We start from the raw sequence: 24,287 nt of genomic DNA, 5'->3' as shown, positions 1-24,287 counted from the left end.
CTTGCGATGTTTGTTAAAGCAATAATGCTGAAATTTCATTAAGACATCTTCCTTATCTACTTATTTACCTTTTTTGCCATGTTTATATTATTACCATATGTTGTAGTGTTTGTTTGTTCACTCTTATGCCAATGAGTGTTGGTAAAATGAATGAATGAATGAATGAATGAATGAATGAATGAATGAATGAATGAATGAATGAATAGCGTCAACTCTGTCAAACAGGTAATGTATTCATTATAAATTAATACATTGTACTTAGAAAAAAAATAAGCCGTCGTTAAGGTTAAGGTTATGTACGGATTATTAATAAATCACTCCTCAAATAAGTAAAATGAATGCAAATTCATACTAATGAATGACATTTAGTTAAAGAAAGGTAAAATGAATCCAAATTCATACTAATGAATGCCATTTAGTTAAAGAAAAGTATTAATAGTTTCAATGCAGCCGGAAAGGTATCAAAACAAAATCTTGAAAAAAAATCTTCATTTTTGTACATTAGAAGTTTGCTGAAATTATATTTTGTATGGTATGAAATCTTTTCATTTTTGAATGTACAAAATTAAATTCGATAAGAACGGCGCAATTACAAAACTAAATTGATCAAGGCACCATTACAAAATTTAACGCGTAGCCAGTTTATCAAAGTTCCTTTAAAAATTATATACTGAAAAAAAAAGATTCAAACTCTAAAACAATGATACCCAAAATAGAGTAATAGAACAACAGACCTCATAAACTGGGTGGTACTATAATTATTATACCCAATTGAATAGGAGTGGTTTAAAACGTTACGTCCCATTTACCCAGGAGGATATACGTATATAAACGAACGCGCACGGAGAATTTGCATTATAAACAAACACCCAGGACGAATTAACTTGCTAAATGAAAATGAGGTTAACTCTTAGTGTCGGTAAGTGTTTACTTATAAATCTAATTTATCTAATGAAAATTTTATGGTACTCTTTTTATAATTGAATAATGTCTTAAGGTGTCTTTTAAAATGGATTTCATATACAAGTTATGAATTTATTGATTACTAAAGGGTAACGTAAATAGGTCACTGTATGTCGATATTTTTTACGTTAAAAGTTTCATATTTGATAGTTAAATTATCTAATGTGAGTTGAGATTGAAGTGAAGTAAACAAAATATTATGTTTTATGTGCATAGATCTTCTTCATGTTTTACCGGATAGGGATAGCTACAAGTGAAATAAATATTTTACATAATATTACATTTACCATTTAGATTGAATTTTGCCTTTAAAAACCTTTTCTCAGTGAAATTGAATGATTCGTTGTTTTCTTGAATGCGATTGATATTGAGTTTAAATATAACAATTTCCAAATAAGACATAATATTTCTTGACTTACTTTTTGACAGAAGCATATCGGTCGAGTAATTACACTCAGTTATAACTACAAAATCACGGATGCAATGATGTGTATCCGTGATTGTTATTGAAAAAACAACAACAAATAAACATACAAGCAAAAAAAACAGACAATGCCTTTAGTAAAAAAAAGAACAGAACTTAAAGAACTGTTGTATAATTTTCGTCTATGATATAATACAATACTTTTTTGATTATTTAAATGAAAATTTCTAAACTTTTGTAGGATCTTATTTTATGGTTATTGTGTAATTTTACCCTAGTGTTGGCATAGCAACTATATTTTACCATTATACTAACGTAAGTCTATAAAGTCTAGTTTATATGGGAGCGCAGGGGAGACATGAGGAAAAATATTTTGTCATCTCTTAAAGAAAATTACAAACGTACAAAAGCTATCTCACAATCATGAAATTATTAAACAGAAAAAAGTAACAAAGTCAAAAGTCTTATTTTAAATGTTTTTTTATATCCCTTTTCGCTTCCGTATCATCTGCTGATAATTTAGCGACTTAGTGCAGCAGTCCTTGCGAACATTTTGTGTTTATACAAATGTAAATCTACATATTTCAAGTTTACAAAAATTGTAGGTAGACATGTTAAATCATAAGACGTTTGGAGAAATCCAAGATGGCCACCAAGATGGCCGCCAAATTATTAAAAAATGGGCTCATACGCATTTTATCTGATAAAATTAGTTCTTTGTTGTATCTATTGTATCTGGTCTGCCTCATGTTATATTGGCTTAGGTTATTGTACATTAAGGTTGTCTTTGGCCTCCGTGCAGTGACCTACTTTTGGCTGGGGAAATTGCTAGGAGGTAATTATCACCTTTCTGTTCTTAACAGGCGGATGGATCCTCATCCATCCATCCATCCATCCATCCATCCATTCACCCATGCCATGCCATGCCATGCCATGCCAGGCAGCAGGCAACATACATGCATGCATGCACACGCACACGCACACGCACACGCACACGCATACATACATACATACATACATACATACATACATACATACATACATACATACATACATACATACATACATACATACATACATACATACATACATACATACATACATACATACATACATACATACATACATACCGCAAGATCAATTATTTATTTATTATTTATCTATTAATTAATTAATTAATTAATTAATTAATTAATTAATTATCATCATCATCATTATTACGTTATTATTATTATTATTATTATTACTGTTGTTATTATTATTATTATCTTAAATAAATAATTAATTAAAAAATAATTTAATTATTTATATTCATTTATTCACATTTATTTTTAATGTGCCAGGTCGGGTATTTTGTGTCAATCATGAGGGTCAAGTCGTGTTAAAATCTCACATATATTTTCTACTGTTATATTAAAAGTTTATAAAGTCACTGACATTTCACATACCAGTATACTTAAATGTCAATTTATTTTATTCAACGGGGTGTCCAATTTCGTAAGATACATTCTTTTTACATAGCTATCATTATTATCAATGTAATTGGCCTTTGAATGAAACCCATCTCGTTTCAACCATTGTACCGTGAACCCTCTACCTTTTTCAATTTTAGTTCACGTATCTAATATTCATGTTGTATAAATGAAGTGTACTAAGTGTACTTAACTGACATAATTTCCCAAAGTTACCCTACATCACGAAACCGTGAGGCTTCAAACAGTTTTTATTACAATGTTATCAGAATATCAAAAACGGTTAAACCTCCATATGTTATAACCATGATACAACCAAAAGTGATTAGTCATCGTTCGTCACTAGTATCGTGCTATATAACATGGACATGACCCCAAAAACTCCCACAAAAAAAGAAAGTCCCTTTAAGAAATTCAAAAGTCGTATGCACAAGGAATTGCATTATATATAGTCTATACCCGGTCCCTAATCCAAGCGAGGTTTCTGGGGCAGTGGGGGATAGAAGATAGACAGAATTTATGTCATGCCAGTACCACATACGACCTGGTCAGTGCAGTATTTGTATTGGCGCCAAAATTGTCCACCATCTGAATGCCCCCCCCCCCCACTTCCACAATATATAGAACATTTCCCAATTGTTTAATTTTTAATGAGAAAAAAATAACACTCAAACGTAACCATTACATGGAGCTTAATATTGTATGTAATATTATCTGTGACCATGATAAGTTTTTTGTTCTCTACAGACTCCAACTAATTTTTAAACAGTAATCAGCGTTAAACGAAATATACATGATAATAATGAGAGCCTAGCATAATCAGCGCTCCTAAATATCGGTCGACGAACCACACGAGAATTGACTGACGTTTGGTGTAACATTGGCCTTACAAGCCATGAACTCTAGGATATAAGTCATGCTGGTCAGGTTAAGGTCACGGCAAACTTTCTACATACATAAACTGAAGGAAAATGTCGGGTCAGCAGGACAGTGACCTCGTTTACAATAACCGGACATTGAACTACTTACTGTATAGTCAGAATCGACTCTGGTCAATATTTATTATATACAACGCTCAACATTGATTTTATAGTGATCTTTCTTCACAGAAAACGCAGATTTGTTTTAAGGGTGTAATAGTTCTAAGAACGACACCCGCTTTACACCTAGTATATAATAGATTTACACTTCTAACAATAAGAATAGATTTACACTTCTAACAATAAGAAAAGACCGTGGGATGGAAAAATTATGTTTTTCCAAATATCATGATAGTCGAAGAAGGGATTGTTAAACACTATAATTAATTTTATGATAACTAGAACTCTCGAGTGGGCAGTAAACGTTGTATAATACATTCATTTTATTATTTTTTGAAAATTTTACATGAATTTGAGGTGGAGTAATATTTTAAAAGTCATGTTTCATTTTGTTCCTTATTTGCTTTCCGACGAGTTATTTTCGCAAAATATATGAATTTTAAAATCGCACCTCCTCGTCTCTTACCGTCAAGTTTCGGTTAATTATTAGGAATAATCGCCGAGGTGATCCGATTGTCAATTTTAGCGCGTTCAGACGCGTGGTAAATACTATAAAAGGTCATTTTAAGTAAAAATATTAATTAAAAAAGAAACCTGAACGATAAACAGAGCTAAAATTATATATAATATCTATAAATATATATCTCTTTATATTAAAATTATGGTATTGGCTACATTCACCAGGCATCTTTATGCTTAATGACGTCATACTCAACATCGTATATAAGATAAGATAAGATAAGATAAGATAAGATAAGATAAGTTTTATTTCAAGTCAGCAAGTTTTCAACAGTACAACATAAGCTCTAGGAGCTTTTATAACCGACTATAAATAACATAAACAAAAGTTAAATCATTGTTTACAAGTAAACAAAACATGTTCGGCTCCACTTGGGTGGTGTCTTTTCAAATTTGAGGGAACATGGTTCGTGAACATCTTTAAGCATTGAGCTCACTGTGTTGATGGGCAGAACGTCATACATCTGAATCAGATAATTTGATGTTTTTATTTATGTTCATTTATTCAGGTTTTGTGGTGACATGTCTTATGTTGGACACATTGGCTACACCACTCTGTACCACACCGGATTGTGCGAACTATCCCAGAGACCCACTTACGTTCGAACAACTTCGACGGGCAGTAAGTCAATTCTTTTATAATTACTCTTTTTTATAATAAACGTAACATACAATTAATAAGTCGATTGTCTTAAAATGGAATGGTCTACAATAGGCATTTTTCATAAGTATTACAAATATTGATAAATAAAAAAAACAATATAGTTATGTATTGTATAAAAGACATTCCCTTATGGACAAATTCAGTTTAATATATAAGCATGAATTATCAACATGTAACATGTCTACAACAAATGATAAATGTTCATACAGACATGTAGTTTTACATATTATAGACACATTAAAGGCCCATTAAGCCCCAGAAATACTTAAATTGATATTTCTCGAAAACTTTTTTAATTTTGGCAGTTTCCAAAAAGTAACTCATTGGTCTTATACATGAAAATCTTTTCTTCTGTTGCTTTTCTTTGACTATTAATACATTTATAATGATTTAGTATTGTTATTGAAATCAACATAGCACTTCATTTATATTTTGTTTCTTTTGTGACAAATTATTTCACATTTGGTGCTTCTTTCGACACGTGATTAACACCGTGTGCACTTTCAAAAACGGACGGACATAAATATGTATTAGTTTTCTGAAAATTTAAGCCTTTAAGTCTCAGGGATATAAGAAGAGTTCATTCAGTAGAAAAATAAACATGTGTTTAATCATCCTTCAAGTATTTATGGTTTCATAATATTATCCCCTTAAGAAAACAGCCATGGACATGATTTTTTAAAGATAGGAAAATATAAACAAAGTAATATTTTTACTTAAAAATAATACTAATAACAGTCAGTATTACTATACTACATGTATATGCCAAAATGTAAAAGAAGCGATAGATAACTAAGGTTTATGGCAACATAATAACGTTTTGGATTTTTTTTTTACATCAAAAATAAAAATCTTTTGGGAAATAAAAATGATAATTTTTTAAGCTTAATCAGATAATACAAGATAATACCAGACACAGTTAGGTCCGGAGTTTAAAAGATAAATTGAGTATACAGCTTGAACAGGGACGACATAACACGGAACGTGTCAGTAATAATGCACGAAAGCGCGCCAGATTAGTTCATTTTATTTACAATTTATTTATAAACCAAAAATAATCACAGGTACTATCTCGTTTTAGGTTATAGGTGAGCAAAATGTATCAAAAGTATATTATGAAGTGTTCAGCATGGACCCTGCCGCGTTAAAACCATCTGGATTGCCTATTTTGAGAAAAACATCAATTCGATGGATAATGGAAGAAGCCGTGCCGTTTCCTGGAAGATTTATAAACGACTATGCTGGATGGTAAGCGTTAACTTCTCGGCCCTTTCCATAAAACTGTAAAGCTGCAAACGGTAAAACCTACGCTAGTAGTAAATAAATTGAACCATTCTTCGTGCACGTGTCATAATTATGATGTAATTAAAAATGTAATTAAAACTCATACATTATTTAATTGCTTGAATCTTTTTTTTTATGTGTAAATGGGCACGAATTTGATAGTAAATTGTATACATGTATGTACATGTATGTAGTGTTTAAATACCGGTAAATAGGTTGGCAATTTTGACCTGAAACATTTGAATATTCAATGACTTTTCGTTGGTAATTATCGGATTCCGAAGTAAATCTTACGGATTTTAAAATATGGTATAACGGTATATGTATAGCTTGAAAAAGAACTACTTGTGTATCATTGAAAGTCAATGGGTAAATTGTACCTTATAATGGAAACATACGAAACACCTTCCGAAAATTAATCATTATCAGGACAATATTGTCAACAATATCATAGAAATCATCATATTGCTTCAACTCTGAGTGTGTGGTTTATATGTTACCGATACATTCTTTTTAAATTATTCTTATTTAATAAGGTTAGTTTAAATATTATATATTTACGCTCGAAGCTAGAGGCATATCTCTAATCACCTTGAACTAGCCAGTACTGATGTAATATGGTCAGTACTGATGTAATATGAGGAAAACTGGTGCCGTGACCTATTGCAGCAGGGTTCGAACCCGCAATTCCTGGATTGTTTTTACTCCAAATTTGTGACCGTTCATATAGTTAGGCTTTGAAAGTGTGAACTTGATTTTTAAAGAAAACACAAGAGCAGGGTGCTAGTTGTACTAATTTATAGTACGGCTATAGTCATGTGTGTTATCCGTTGTCCCGTTTTCCGACCAAACGGTGTGGTTTTTCATTGCAGGATTCCATATAATCCACTTTTTCCGGATAATACAGGAAAATGTGAATTCGGCAGAATCACATTTGAAACCATTGTTAGAAGAGGGATGAGAATGAGTTTTAAGTTCGATTCCGTCTATCCTAAAGGTATGTATGGTAATGGCCCACAAACATTTTCTTCATTGTCTTCGCCCTCTCCGTTTAATGCCAATTGTATTTTCACAATATACGATTGATGACATTATACTAAATATTTGTATTTCACGGTGTCTACCTCTATTTAACAGTGTCTACCTACTTACAACCGTCCTTAACGGTGTCTACCCACTATACTATTGTCCTATACGGTGTCTACTCAATATATTTTCGTTCTTAACGTTATCTATTCACTGTACTACCGTCCTTAATGGTGTCTACCCACTAATACTATATTAGTGTCCATAACGGTTTCTGCCCATTGTTACTACCGTCCTTAATGGTGTCTATTCACTTTAATACCGTCCTTAACAGCGTCTACCCTCTATATAAGCGGCTATAACGGTGTCTTCCCACTTAACTACCGTCCTTACCTGTGTCTATACACTTAACGGCGTCTACCCTCTATATAAGCGGCCATCACGGTATCTTCCCACTTAACTACATCCTTAACGGTGTCTATACACTTTACGGCGTCTACCCTCTATATTAGCGGCCATCACGGTATCTTCCCACTTAACTACATCCTTAACGATGTCTATACACTTTACGGCGTCTACCCTCTATATTAGCGGCCATCACGGTGTCTTCCCACTTAACTACCTCCTTAACGGTGTCTATACACATTACGGCGTCTACCCTCTATTTTAGCGGCCATCACGGTGTCTTCCCACTTAACTACCTCCTTAACGGTGTCTATACACTTCACAGCGTCTACCCTCTATTTTAGCGGCCATCACGGTGTCTTCCAACTTAACTACATCCTTAACGGTGTCTATACACTTTACGGCGTCTACCCTCAATTTTAGCGGCCATAATGGTGTCTTCCCACTTAACTACCTCCTTAACGATGTCTATACACATTACGGCTTCTACCCTCTATTTTAGCGGCCATCACGGTGTCTTCCCACTTAACTACCTCCTTAACGGTGTCTTTACACTTTACGGCGTCTACCCTCTATATTAGCGGCCATCACGGTGTCTTCCCACTTAACTACCTCCTTAACGGTGTCTATACACATTACGGCGTCTACCCTCTATTTTAGCGGCCATCACGGTGTCTTCCCACTTAACTACTTCCTTAACGGTGTCTATACACATTACGGCGTCTACCCTCTATATTAGCGGCCATCACGGTGTCTTCCCACTTAACTACGTCCTTAACGGTGTCTATACACTTAACAGCGTCTACCCTCTATATTAGCGGCCATCACGGTATCTTCCCACTAAACTACCTCCTTAACGGTGTCTATACACTTTACGGCGTCTACCCTCTATTTTAGCGGCCATCACGGTGTCTTCCAACTTAACTACATCCTTAACGGTGTCTATACACATTACGGCGTCTACCCTCTATTTTAGCGGCCATCACGGTGTCTTCCAACTTAACTACCTCCTTAACGGTGTCTATACACTTTAATACCGTCCTAATAATATTAGTTATAAAGATTGTTGACAGGTTATATGGCCCTATATAAACGGCTATTTGTAAATATAACCGAGCCGTCAGGCGAGGGTTATATTACAAACAGCCGTTTATATACGGCCATATAACCTGTCAACGATCTTTATAACGAATTTATAATACAGCAAGCATCATTTTTAGAGAAAAAAGTAAGATTTCATCTTGAATCGACAGCAGCCCTTTTATATAAATCTATATAAACGTCACGATTATCCAATGAAAAGCGACGTTACAAACGTGCAGTATTATAATGATGTCTATCCACCATACCATCTTCCTTAACGCTGTCTACTTACTACATTAGATTCCTACACGGTGTCTACATGCCAATATAGTTTGCCCTAAAGCATATAGATAACTGATTCATGTTTTACAGATGTGAAATTCAACTGCTAAAATATTAAAGTCTGTCACTCAACAACTTGTATTCGTATTTTAATTAAATTGTGACAATCACATATCCAAGTATTTACAGTTTGCATTTTTTTGACTGATGCGTCGATAGTCGATTGAAAGCTGTCTTCAAAGTAATGGCACACACTAAAAGACATTTTCTAATGATTGGACATAAGTAGAGATGGTCAACGATTCGTTCACTTGATTAAAGCGATTCAAATGATAATGTTCAATATATTCTATGATTTGGCGTTCCATATTTCAACGCATACTCACATGATGAGTGGTAGAGTGAAAAGGTGGCGTTTGGTCATACCAGGTATCGTTGGTTCGAGATCTGCTCTGGTCAAGAATATTTATGTACATTACACCTGTCCTTCTTAGTTCGAGGAAGGGGACTCGAAAGTGACTGATTTAATTTGTTTGATCTTGCTTAAGAACCAAACTTAAATATGTAAAATTAGGACGTTAAAAGTACAACTATTGTAGGCATACAAACTTTAAACACACTTATAAAATTGCAGTGGAAGTTCATGTGGGAACATCTTATTCTTCGTTCCCAGAGGAGTACTTGATAAATTGGTACTGTCCAGAGACTGAACTTGTTTACGGTGGCAAATTTGGCATCAAATGGTGCAAGTAAGATTATATATTTTTTATTTCATTTACTTATGTTAGGACACCTTACCACTTTATGGTCTCATTCATATTATATGACTTCTTGATGTTCTTAGAAGTTTTTATGGAAGTGTTTGTATGACTAAGAATTTAAAAATGCTTCTCTTTTACAATAGCCGGATCTTATAAGAGTTACTGACCTTGAAAGGTCTGTAAAAGGCCTATATAATGCTACTTTGATTCTTCTTTTCCCAATTGTTTTGTTTGTTTTTGTTTGTTTACTATTTTCTAAGTTTCGACAATTGGTGATTTTTTTTTCACACAAAGTATTACAAGAACGTAATTAAATACTTTTTTTTCAAAAATAACAAGTATATATATGTTCCACAGTTTCGTATATTGATGAAATAAGACAAAATTGCTAACTTTAAATTATATAAACGCTTGTTTCTATGATTTCGGAATAAGAAATTGATTCAAAAACAAATACACTGAATTGCAATAAGTTATATTAGCTGTAGAAGTCTATTATGATTTATAAAAGAAGGCAAAAAATGAAATTTGCTATCAATATTTGCAGGAGTGGCGCCCGAATGAGTATTTATAGCCCACATGCATTCACGCAACTTCCGTTTGATAAGATACTGGACGATATGTGCCGGAACCAGTCACCTTCATTGTCAGATCCGAGATGGACGATGACGTATGATGCACCTCAGAGTAAATATATTTTATTTTACCACACTATCTTATCATGGGGGGCTTCCGTCGCCGAGTGGTCGCTGACTTGAGATCACAGGTCCCTCATCGCTGTAGGTTCGATCCTCACTCGGGTCGAAATCTTTTATGTGAGGAAGCCATCCAGCTGGCTTACGGAAGGTCGGTGGTTCTACCCAGGTGCCCGCTCGTGCCTGAAATAATGCCCGGAGAGGCACCTGGAGTCTTCCTCCACCAATAAAGCTGGAGAAAATCGACGAAAAAATCTCGGCGGGACGCTCTAGGATGGCCCGACTTGAGTGTACAGTCGCCCAAATGGGCTTTCCGGCGGCGACCTTAAAATAAACGCATTAAAAAGAAAATCTTATCATGCCCACGTTCCAATCTGGGCAAAACCATCATTCGAAAGATCCTGTAACTCATTTTTTTACAATTTTTTATCATAAATGAAGATTATCAATATTTTAAGTTCCAAAAAGCATTATTTGTTAAGAAATTACCGAATTTACATTTCATGTAAATAAAGGGAGGTAATTAGAAATTTATTTTCGATAAAGTCTAGGCCAATTTTTCAATAAGAAATGAATGTATATATTTTAATGATTACTTATAATACGTGTAAACATTTGCTTTATATTTAACATATTTTTGGATATTTGAAAATGTTATAGAAGACTAATTATATACATCAAGTGTTGTAACATGTTTAATTACAATAAACAGGATCTTTAAAGATCCTGTAACACAAATTTTTCATGGTTTTATTTCATAATTATGATGCTCAAATTTAGATTTGTCAATATTGTAAGTTCAAATAAGCATTATTTATAAAGATATTACCCAAAATAACATTTTATGTACATAAAGGGAGGTAATTAGAAATTTATTTTCTATAAATTCTAAGTCAAATTTTTCCTAAAAGAAAAACATGCATGTAATTTATCAAATGTTTGCAGTACACATTTTACATATTCTTCGATGTTTGAAAATTGTTTTATTTGCATAATTATATACATATATAGTTTTTTGCAAGTGTGGTATACACACAGTAACAATATCAATCACAAAACATACAGGATCTTTAAAGACAATTTCAAAATATTTACTGAATTAGTAGCGATCAGCTAGTATATACTGAAATAAGCAAGCACGTATATGCCGCTTGTTTGACGCATGGGTTTAATGTGTTGGCCGCCACAAAAAAATAATTCTCGAGTTTATATTTTCCAAATATTTTAAGGCATTGTGGTTATTTGGCGCCTTGTCTTTATTTTTTTTTTTTATCTTTTTTAGATTGTTTGCTCACTGCGTGACGTACTATGCCTTCACAGATTTCTATGAGATATCTAACATAAATATTACTTTATCTTTTACAGTGTGTGACGTAACCAGTAATAGTGGCAGGAAGAAGAGATCAACAGATATTCGACACTATCTTTAAAATCCTCTCTCGTTTGTATTTATGGACTACTTTTATGGTTTTCTTGTAATATATCATGCTGTATTTAGTTGTTGTTGTTTTCTTGTTTGCAATATCATATTAGTATTATTTGTTGGAACATTGTTTTGTCCGTTTTGACAGCCAAGCAACAAATATGTGTTATTTTATATTATGTTTTTTATCTGCATGCTTCCAGATGAGCTATAATATGACAAGAAAATCAAACTTGAGATAAGTGTTTTAAGAGTTTAAGACAAGTAATGATTAACATATATATATATTATGTGCAATTATCGTCTGTTTTGCAGTGTCTATCAGTATAAATCATCACTATATTTCTAACGTTGACTAACGCAGTAAGGGCTATTTTTGCATATTTTGACCTCTGTTTTGGTAATTTACGTGGATCGTTAGTGCCGTCTGTAATGTGTAAATTACGTTTTTGTTCACTTTACAATATTTTACTTTAAAACTATTTTTCAAATTGTTTTCTGAAAAATAGCATGAATATGGAGGCATGCAGCTTTAATCATTCTTGGCAATTTACATGTATATATATTTAAGGCTACATATTTAAAAAAAAAGCAATTTGATCTTCTGGAAATCACAGATAATTACGTTCAGTATATTATAGTAAGACGCCGTTTGAGTTAAACACCATAATTTAGACAAAAGTCAAAATAAAGAAATGTTTAAGCATTAACAATTCATGTGAACCAGTCATTTGGTGCGTTAGTTATGTCTGAAAAATGCTAAAAACAACAACAACAACAACAACAACTACAACAATAAAGCGAAACAAACAAACGAGTATGCATTTTCATAAAAAAAGGTAAATTTTATAATAAGATATGAGGGTTGTTAAAAAAACTCTGATCTTAATGCGTTCTGTATATATAAAAATTCATTTGTTGATTTGCACGAATGTCACTGTATTTGTTTTAAGCTTTTCATAGACATCTGTTGTGTTTTTTTAATCAAATCTTGTGTTTCGAAGTAAATGCACATTTTGAATTATTACTGTAGGTGTTATTACAAACACCTGGCATTTTTCTTATCGCCAGTACAAAACCATCTGTAATTATGGAAGATTTGTAAAAGATGGGTGCCGCTCTTTTCAAGGTGGTTACAGATATACTACTTTGAGCTAAAGAGACCCATACAAATAAATAACAATGGCTTCGGAAGGACCAGTCAACATCCACTATTGTTGAAAGGCGGATTGCAATGAAAGAACTTTATACTATATACTCATGGTCCTGTGGTAAATGTTCCGTGCCGAAAAGTTTAATCGGGATGATGTCTTGAAACGGGTTAAAACATTTTTTTTCAAGAAAAATCATCGCTCTGAAACGGGTTTACAAGGGTTGTATCTCGAAGGCCTACATGAATAAGGCTTCTCCCCATAAATGAGACTGAGTGGAGAAGTTTTCCGATGTTCCTTTTAACCTGATCTAGGTTACTTTAAGTGAATGCGTCATCTGCGTATACCAAAGGGGAACTACTCTAAAAGGCATAGAAAAGACAACTGGAGAGATAAGAAAATACTTTAGCAATTGTGTTTTCCTGTTTTTATGAAAGAATCAGAACTTTTCGAATAACCCTCGTAAATTTCAAAGACCCGTTCCTAAAATACACATGTATATTATCTATGCATATTTCATCATTATCAAAATGTCCATTAATTGCCCTTATCATTTTTTTGAAAGAGACAAGGTTGTAGATTTTTAACCGGTGAAATTGTTTGAAGTTTTTATGTTGTTTTACCCACTCAATCGAGATCCTAACATTTTTTAGACTGGTTGTTTTTGGCTTTATGTGAATCACTATATGTTATTTGGTTAAAGCTTTAATAGTTTCATGTTATACTAAAAAATTTTAACTTCTTTCTTCTTTCTGAAACTGTGTGAAATAAAAACCGTATTTTACCCAAGACTTTTGTATTTTGTCTTTCTTCATTAATTATTATTTCGTTTAAAGCGACATGCCTCCAGATTCATGCTAATTTTCATGAAAATCGTGAAAATGTATCCAAAAGTAAAATATTGTGAAATGACCAATAGGTCATCGCTCCCTTTATTTTTGTTTCTTATCTATTCAAATAGATTAAATTTACTATTTGCTAGAAAGTATAGTCTGATTTTATTGACCTGTCAGTAATGAATACATTATAGCGCTTATTTGAATATTCGTTTCCACTTCGGTTCTATCCGTATAGCTTACGAGAATTAATAGGCAGTATTTAACCAATGTTTAAAAATTCATAATGTATATGTTCTCATCACATCCGCAATGGCACAGTCGGTAAAGTGATAACCTCATATATGAAAGATCAGTGGTTCAATCCTTACTTTTGTCATTGTTGTTTAAAAACCTTTTATTTTTTTATTTTTGAAGTATATTTTAATGAAAATGGCCAAGTGCTTGCAAAGTTGTCTACACGGATATAAAACAACTTATATAGAAACACTGAGTTGTCACATCGTCAAATTAACAATGTCAACTGATATAAAAGTTCAACTACACACATGGTCCAAATTTTAAAGCTGTACATTAAATGACAAGAAAATAGGTCACTTCATTAAAATATCTAGATCACTTGCCAAACTAAATCATTTAATTATAAGTATACCTAATCCACCTTTAGAAAAAAATTAATTTAATTCAAAATCTTTTCTTCAAATTTCTCTGGAATGAAGGTATGGATAAAGTTAAGAGGAATATAATCACTCAAGATTATAAGTTTGGAGGTTTAAAAATGATTGACCTTCGATGTTTTATGACTAGTCTAAAGGTTACCTGGATTAGGAGACTTATACATTCAAACAATAATTATGTGAAATTGGTAGAAAGAGAAAGTATTTGCCCTTATATTAAGGAAATAGCAAGGTATGGAATAAATTTTGTGAAAAGAAAATTGCAGTTAGACATCAATCCATTTTGGAAAGATGTTTTACAGAGCTATTATTCCCTATCTTTAAACTTACAGCCAAAATATGTCAGTCATTATTATTCCATTCATTTGTGGGATAACCCTAATATTAAGGTTGGAAATTCCAGCATTCATCTGAATAGATGGATTGCTGGTGGAATTCTGTTTTTAGGAGATCTTGTCAATAATGAGGGAAATTATTATACTTATGTTGAATTTTGTGCAATATTTAAAGTGAGAAGTAATTAGGAGTATCATAACAGCAGTAAAATTATATTTATTGAAATTAAATGTACAATACTTAGCAAAAGAACAAAAATATAATTTACTTATCCCACAAACTGTACTGACAATTATCAAAGATATAAAAGGATGTCGTTCTATCTATAAGGGCATGTACTTATCAGAACAATATCCAAATTCTTTACAAAAATGGATGAATGAAATATCAGATAAAATTGATCCTAATTTCTCTTTCAAAACAACTCAATATAATTATGATATTACATATAAATTAACAAAATATCCAAAAATAATATAGTTTAAATTTAGAAGTAATCGAAGAATTTTTGCACCATTTTTTTACTTAAGAAAATGAATATTATTAATGAGGACAATTGTACTTTTTTCTAAAGTGACAAAGAAACGTTGGTGCATTTATTGCATTTAATAGTGATATTATAAAACAGTTTTGGACACAGCTACAGCTGTATATAAAGGACAAATGTAATATTAATTTCAATAGTTGGAGCCTTTCAGATATTTTATTTGGTAATATATATCTGGATAGTGTTACAAACCAAATAATTATAAATGCCAAATTTCATATATATTATAGCAGAATAAAACAAACAAGGCCTAGTTTAGCAAATTTTAAAAATCAAATATGTGCCATTTATAAAACTGAAAAATATATAGCAAAACAATCTTTTAAACTTGATTTGTTTGAAAAATCATGGCATAAGTATATTAATCTATTGAGTTAAGTTAATAATTTTTCTTTTCACATTCTTAATCCGCATTGCCAAATAATATTATAAGGAGACTTCTACCAGCCCCTATCTCATCCATTCCAGCAAAAGTGTTCTTAGTTTTAAATCAAGTCTTAAGTTACTCAGGTTAAATACGCATAGATAGCACCAAACCCTTTTTTTATGTCCTTTTTATTTTTTCTTGATTTTTTTTCTCTTCCGGTCTTTTTTATACCCCTAAAAATTTTATCCACCACAGTATATAATTTGGTAAGGTACACTGGGGATGTAGATGGTGTTGCATAATTCAAACTGTGAAAACAATTTGTGTAGTATTACTCTGTTATTTCCTTTTTTATTCCTTGAAATTTCACATGTTCACAAATTTTGGTTCCTGACTATGCCAATTTCAAACTTTATTAATAGATAAGACATGAAGTAGAATATGTACATGTACTTTTAATTGGATGAAGAAATTGAATGTTTTGTTGTACAAATTTGGATAAATATGTTCATAAGGTTGTATATAAATGAAAAGATAATTCCTTTTAATCCATTAAGTGGGCAACAATTAGCTGTTTATTATTTTGTAAAAAGTAATTGGGAGTTTAAAGGTCAGATAAGACACTGGTATATTGGTAAAAGTCTTACAAAGCATGCTACTCTCCTCTAAATATCATAATTTTTGATTTTTGATAAATATCCACAAGTGAGGTAACATTGTAGAATGACTTTTACAATTAAGGAACTATTAAAAGCAAATTTTTCCATCTTATTATTTTTATAGGAGCCTTTTACTCATTTTTAGAATTGCAAATTACAAGATTCTCTTAGAACTCTATATAATTAATAATTCTTTGAATACACAGATACATATTAAAATGTCCATTCTTTTTAAAGGCTTGAAACTATGTAGTATTAAAAATAGTAGTATTAAAAAGAATAATGATCTATACAAACTTTTAAGTGTTTATGAACTATTAATATATTGCTCTACACAAATGTTAGATACTAATAAGTTTTATACCTTTGCATACCATATACTAATACTGTAATTGCTCCCCGACCCCTTTGTACCTATGACGGGGTTAATAAAATTACAATTTAAAAAAAAAAAATAGATAGGAAAAACACAAAAAAAAAAAAAAAAATATCTAGATCAGCTGATATCAAACTTTAATTTTACATCTAAACTGTTCACACGCCGCGGTCCAAATATTATTGCTTAAGGATAAAATAGGAGAGAGATTATCCTTTGACCTTGACGGTCAAGGGCACAGCTGAATTATTCAATATGTTTGTTTGGTAGAAAGTCTTGTTTTGTCCAAATATAAAAAAAATTAAATCCATACATGGTAAATAACCAAATTAAGACAATTTAACAAAACTTCAATAATTTGACATTGATCGCAATTTGACCTTGACAATCAATGTCATTTAAAGTTGTAGGTCAATGACAATTCAGACTTAAAGAAAGTATTGTCCAAAAAGGGTGTGTTGGCCAAATATGAAGATAATCTATAAATTGCCAAGTTACAGTCAATTAAAGCAAAAATCAGTGAAAATTCTATAATTTAACTTTCAAGGTCGATGTCTTAAAAGTTTGATATACATAAAGGTCTTATCCGAAAATTTTGCGTCTTAATATGAAGTCAATCCATTCATTAATAACAAAGTTATAGCCAGTTACAGCAAAAATAGAAAATTTCAATAATTTGACCTTAAATGTCATTAAAGAGTGAAGGTCAAGGTCTGTCTGGTTTCTTTGAAGGTCTATCCTAGCAAATTGTTGTGTTCAATTTCGAAGACAAAACATTACAAAAATTTAGTTATAGCCACTAAAAGCAAAAATCAGCAAAAATCAAGCAAAATTTAGACATTTGACCTTGAAGGTTATGGTCATTTATGAATGAAGGTCAAGTTTAGTCTAACCTACTTGAAGGTCTTGTCCCAAGGGTTGTTGACACTAAGTATAAAGACAATACACTAAGAACTTAAAAGGTTATGATCAACATTAAAGTTTTGGGGATGGCAACAACAACGGGAACGTCAACATGACTGTAACAATACCCTCTTTTTTTCGGGAAAAAGGTCGAGCTAAAAACCTATACAATACTTTATTGGTATACTTGATACATCTCCATTAATATCAGTGTCATTTAACACTTCAACTTGGGACATTTCACAAATTGGTGTCATATAATACTTCAACTTTGGACATTTCTCTAATTAGTGTTATATAACACTTCAACTTGGGACATTTCTCTATTTAGTGTCATATATTTACATCCACTTGGGACATTTCACTATTTGGTGTCATATAATACTTCCACTTGCGACATTTCTCTAATGAGTGTCATATAATTCTTCAACTAAGGACATTTCAATAATAAGTGTCATATATTTACTACCACTTGGGGCATTTCACTTCTAATAAGTGTCATATAATACTTCCATTTGGGACATTTCACTTATTAGTGTCATATAATTCTTAAACTGTCATATAATTCTTCAACTTAGGACATTTCACTAATAAGTGTCATATATTACTTTCACTTTGGACATTTCACTAATAAGTGTCATATATTACTTTCACTTTGGACATTTCACTAAATAGTGTCATATAATACTTCCACTTGGAAATTTCACTTATTAGTGTCATATTATTCTTCAACTTAGGACATTTCACTAATTAGTGTCATATAATACCGTTACTTCCTTTTGGGACATTTCACTTATTAGTGTCATATAATTCTTCAACTGTCATATAATTCTTCAACTTAGGACATTTCACTAATAAGTGTCATATATTTACTTCCACTTGGGGCATTTCACTACTAATAAGTGTCATATAATTCTTCCACTGGGAACATTTCACTTATTAGTGTCATATAATTCTTCAACTGTCATATAATTCTTCAACTTAGGACATTTCACTTATAAGTGTCATATAGTACTTTTACTTGGGACATTTCACTAATAAGTGTCATATAATTCTTCCACTTGGGACATTTCACTAATTAGTGTCATATAATACTTCCACTTGGAACATTTCACTTATTAGTGTCATATAATACTTCAACTGTCATATAATTCTTCAACTTGGGACATTTCACTAATAAGTGTCAGATAATACTTCCACATGGGACATTTCACTAATAAGTGTCATATAATACTTTCACTTGGGACATTTCACTTATAAGTATAATACTGAAAGCATAAGGAAGCAGATAAAATGTGACTCAGGAACATTGAATGAGGTGATCAGCTTTACCATATAAAATACAGTGTATCTTACACATATTTCATCACACTAGTTTTTCTCCTTGCATTTCTTGCCTTGAATTTAACATTACAGTCTAGTCTTTAATATTTATTTACAGTCTAGTCTTGAATATATCGTTACAGTCTTGCCTTGTATATATCTTTACAGTCTAGCCTTGAATATATTGTTACAGTCTTGCCTTGAATATATCGTTACAGTCTAGTCTTGAATTAAACATTACAGTCTTACCTTGAATAAATCATTACAGTCTTGCCTTGAATATATTGTTACAGTCTAGCATTGAATATATCATTGCAGTCTAGCCTTAAATATATCATTACAGTCTAGCCTCGAATATATCATTACCATCAAACCTGTAATATATCATTAAGGTCTAGCATTGAATATATCATAACAGTCTAGCCCTTAATAATTATAACATTACAGTCTTGTCTTGAATATATCATTACCATCAAACCTTATGAATATACCTTTATGGTCTAGCCTCGAATACATCATTACGATCAAGCCTTAATTACTACAGTCTTGCCTTTAATATAACATTACTGTCTAGCCTTGAATATATCATTATAATCATGCCTTGAATATAACATTACAGTCTAGCCTTGAATATATCTTTACAGTCTAGCCTTGAATATATCGTAACAGTCTTGGCTCAATGTATCATTACAGTCTAGTCTTGAATATATTGTTACAGCCTAGCCTTGAATAATATCATTACAGTCTAGCCTTGAATATATCGTAACAGTCTAGCCTTGAATAAATCATTGCAGTCTTGTCTTGAATACATCATTACAGTTGAGCCTTGAATATATTGTTACAGTCTAGCCTTGAATAATATCATTTCAGTCTAGCCTTGAATATATTGTAACAGTCTAGCCTTGAATATATCTTTACAGTCTAGCCTTGAATATATCATTACAGTCTTGCCTTGTATATTACGTTACAGTCTTGTCTTGAATATATCTCTACAGTCTAGCCTTGAATAAATCATTGCAGTCTAGCCTTGAATATATCATTACAGTCTTGTCTTGTATATTACGTTACAGTCTTGTGTTGAATATATCATTACAGTTGAGCCTTGAATATATTGTTACAGTCTTGCCTTGAATATATCGTTACAGTCTTGTCTTGAATATATCGTTACAGTCTGGCCTTGAATAAATCATTACAGTCTAGCCTTGAATATAATTATCATTACAGTCTAGCCTCGAATAAACATTACAGTCTTGCCTTGAATATATCGTTAAAGTCTAGCATTGAATATATCATTACAGTCTAGCCTTTAATAATTATATCATTACAGTCTAGCCACAAATATATCAATACCATCAAACCTTGAATATATCATTACAGTCTAGCCTTGAATAATTATAACATTACAGTTTAGCCTTGAATATATCATTATAGTCTAACCTTAAATTTATCTTTACCATCAAACCTTAAATATATCATTTCAGTGTAGGCTTGAATATATCATTACAGTCTAGCCTTGAATATATCATTACAGTCTAGCCTTGAGTATATTATTACAGCCAAGCCTTTAATAATTATATCAAAACAGTCTAGCCTTGAATATATCATTATAGTCTAGCCTTGAATATATCATTACAGTCTAGCCTTTAATAATTATATCATTACAGTTTAGTCTCAAATATATCATTACCATCAAACCTTAAATATATCATTACAGTCTAGCCTTTAATAATTATATCATTACAGGCTAGCCTTGAATAAATCATAATCACCAAACCTTATTTATAACATTACAGTCTAGCTTTGAATATATCATTATAGTCAAGCCTTGAATATATCATTACAGTCTAGCCTTTAATATTTATATCATTTCAGTTTAGCCTTGAATATATCATAACAATCAAACCTTGAATATATCATTACAGTCTAGCCTCGGATATATCATTACTATCAAACATTTATGATTATACCATGGCAGTACAATCTAACCTTGAATTTATCATTACAGTCTAGCCTTGAATATATCAGTTTAGTCTTGCCTTGAATATAGCATTAGTGTCTAGCCTTGAATACTAGTATATCATTACAGTCTTGCCTTAAATATATCATTACAGCCTAGTCTTGAATATTTCATTACAATGTACCCTTGATTATATCATATAGTCTAGCCTTGAATATATCACTACAGTTTACCTTTGAATGTATCATCAGTCTAGCCTTGAATTTATCATAAATTTCTAAACCTTAAATATATCATTACATTCTAGCCTTGAATATATCATTACCATCAAACCATGAATATATCGTTACAGTCTAGCCTTGAATATATGATTACAGTCTAGCCATAAATATATCATTACAGTCTAGCCTTGAATACATCATTACCATCAAACCTTGAATATATATTACAGTCTAGCCTTGAATATATCATTACCATCAAACCTTGAATATATCATTACAGTCTAACCTTGAATATATCATTATAGTATAAACTTGAATTTATCATTATAGCCTTTACCTTGAAAATATCAATTTTTATTAGGTAACTAAAAAACACTAATAAGCTCACATTTATTTGATTTTAATCACAAAAATAAATTTCTCAGTTTACACATGTATTTCAATACATTAGATGTATCTAATCTTATATTTGTGTACATTTTTTACACAATGGTCACACAGACAGACTCTTCAATAGAGCAAGAAATGGTGAAATATTTGTAAACATTTAAGAGAAATCCACATTCAACTGTTCTTGATTAAATGTTGAATTTATAAATTCTCCCTAACACACCTCTTTTCTTAGACTTGTCATCCATCTCAACTTGTGTCCATCTTGTAGCATCAAGTTTTTTAATTCTGTTTAAGTTCAGAAATAGAAATTGTTCTTATATCTCCTAATCTCAGCGTGGCGTCTGGTATAACACCTATAGGGGTTTGTAAATTGCTTATCTGTAGTGACTGTACATTAATATCCATTGCTTTCAAAGTTCCTGTCACCTTGGTTTTTCCGTACATATTAATATCGGCATTCTGGTCATTTATGGCAGCCATTAGCCTCAAGTAACGCTCTCTCAAAAATGTTCTTGTCTCTTGTTTTGATTGGTCTGTCAGGGATGGATCCATTTGTACCAGCATTCTAAAAATATTAGAAATAATCAATTAAAATCTTTATAATTTTGTTATGTTTATCTAATAATTTATTCAGATAAATCATTGTACAATGTTAATAGATACAGTACAACATATCTTATCACTATCTCACGGTGCATATCCATATCAGTACCCTCTTTGCGAAATCTGCTGAAACGGTACCCTCTCTGAACATGCACAGGTTATTCTCTGCTAAAAACAAACCAGCGACGGATACCAATCCAGTAAAATTTCATTGTAATAAGGAAAGGAGGTATTTCACGTAGAAAAGATGTATACCGCGGAACACTAGGATGTTTGATTTATGCGCTGATTTGTCATGCGCCCGATTTTCATGTACTGCAACTTCACAATAAGCTACAAAAATCGACATGTCTTGCTTCGCCCATCACCTCGACATATTTTTCGGGCTGAAATGAACCTGTGGCTTGATTATATATGCATCATACATATTTAATATGTTCATATACATATCATCTTCGGACAAATGGCAGTATATTGTCAAAAATAAATGTAAAATTCATAAAAACACCCTACTTTCGGTTTTGCAGCGGCACGGGCTACCTCTCTTCACTTGAATTTTTATATCACAGGTACCCTCTCATTTTTTTAACACATAGGTACCCTCAAAGCACGACATATGCTTTTTTTGCGTTAATCGTTAAGTATGTAATATTTACATAAAAGTAAAAAGTATTACATACACACTAAACGATTAACGCAAATAATGTTAACTTGAAACTTCATACAGTTTAATGTAAGACCCAAATCAGTCGAAATGAATTATTTCCCTTTCTGCATATAAAAAAAAAAAAACACAAAAAAAACAAACAATCATTTTTATACAAAGTTCAAAGCCCTGAAACTATTCAATGTTAAGTTCACTGGGGATTTCTGTTAAAAAACACCTGGCCATCACCTAATTAGAACTTGACATGTATTTTCTGGTAAAATACCAGCACATGCAATGTCAACCTTGGACATGCATTCCTACAAAAGTTAGAGCAGAAACTGAAAATTTCTTTTTTCTTAAAGTTCAAGAAGGATAACTCTGTCAAAAAACATCAGACTAAAACCGAATTCGACATTGATTTGTATTTCTGGTTAGATACATGCCCATGGGATTTCAACCTTATACAAATACTTACATTTCTACAAAAGTGAGTGAGTTAACTGAAAATTTCAAATTTTTTTCAACGTTCAAGAAGGATAACTTTGTCCAAAATCTTCAAAACATGGCCAAATTCAATCTTGACCTGCTTATTCCTATGATGTATCTATATTTCAAATTTGAGTTGAATGTGTACAACTGTTGGGGAGATAATAAACAGAAACTGAAAAGTTTTTATTTTTTTCAAAGTTAAAGGGACATAACTCTGCCAAAAATCATCAAACCATGAGCAAATTCGAACTTGACCTGAGCATTCCTTTAACATATCCATATGGCAAATCTGAGTTGAATGTGTACAACTGTTGGGAAGATAATGATGGAAACTGAAAATTTCTTCAAGGGGCATAACTCAAGTCATTGGACAATTAATGACCAAATTTGATCCCGACCTGCATATACCTATGATGTACGACTATCCAATATGTCAAATTTGAGTTGAATGTGCACAACTGTTGGCAAAATAATGCATGGAAACTGACGATAGCAGAATGACAGAATGATGAAACCGTAGTCTGGGAAACACTTAGCTTATTAAAGGTCTCCAGTGAACACGTTTATATACTTTCAGATGAAAAACAAAAATGTTAAAAAGCAGCTTATAAATAAAGTTTTGGAAGCCAGGACTAGGTAACACTATACATGTGTACATGACCCTGCCATTTTATGGTGAGGGCATAAAACTAAACTTATCAATTGATTAGTTGTCACCAACATTGACCCATTTATTTACTTGCTGCTTATCCTATTCTA

General features: G+C 31.8%; 1 protein-coding gene across 1 annotated transcript; it reads left to right on the top strand.

Moving 5' to 3' along the window:
• The first annotated feature begins 769 nt into the window (after positions 1 to 769).
• LOC132754807 (uncharacterized) lies at positions 770 to 13,983 on the top strand. Its single transcript, XM_060745519.1, has 7 exons — positions 770 to 919; positions 4,928 to 5,040; positions 6,164 to 6,330; positions 7,239 to 7,363; positions 9,797 to 9,911; positions 10,471 to 10,610; positions 11,984 to 13,983. The coding sequence occupies exons 1-7, from the start codon at positions 892 to 894 to the stop codon at positions 12,046 to 12,048; spliced, it is 753 nt and encodes a 250-aa protein (XP_060601502.1). The 5' UTR covers positions 770 to 891; the 3' UTR covers positions 12,049 to 13,983.
• The last annotated feature ends 10,304 nt before the right edge of the window (positions 13,984 to 24,287 follow it).

This window comes from Ruditapes philippinarum, unplaced genomic scaffold (assembly GCF_026571515.1).
Source record: "Ruditapes philippinarum isolate M1 unplaced genomic scaffold, ASM2657151v2 ctg2077_1_1_1_1, whole genome shotgun sequence".
NCBI classification, from domain to species: domain Eukaryota; kingdom Metazoa; phylum Mollusca; class Bivalvia; order Venerida; family Veneridae; genus Ruditapes; species Ruditapes philippinarum.
This window is presented reverse-complemented; position numbering and strand designations above follow the sequence as displayed.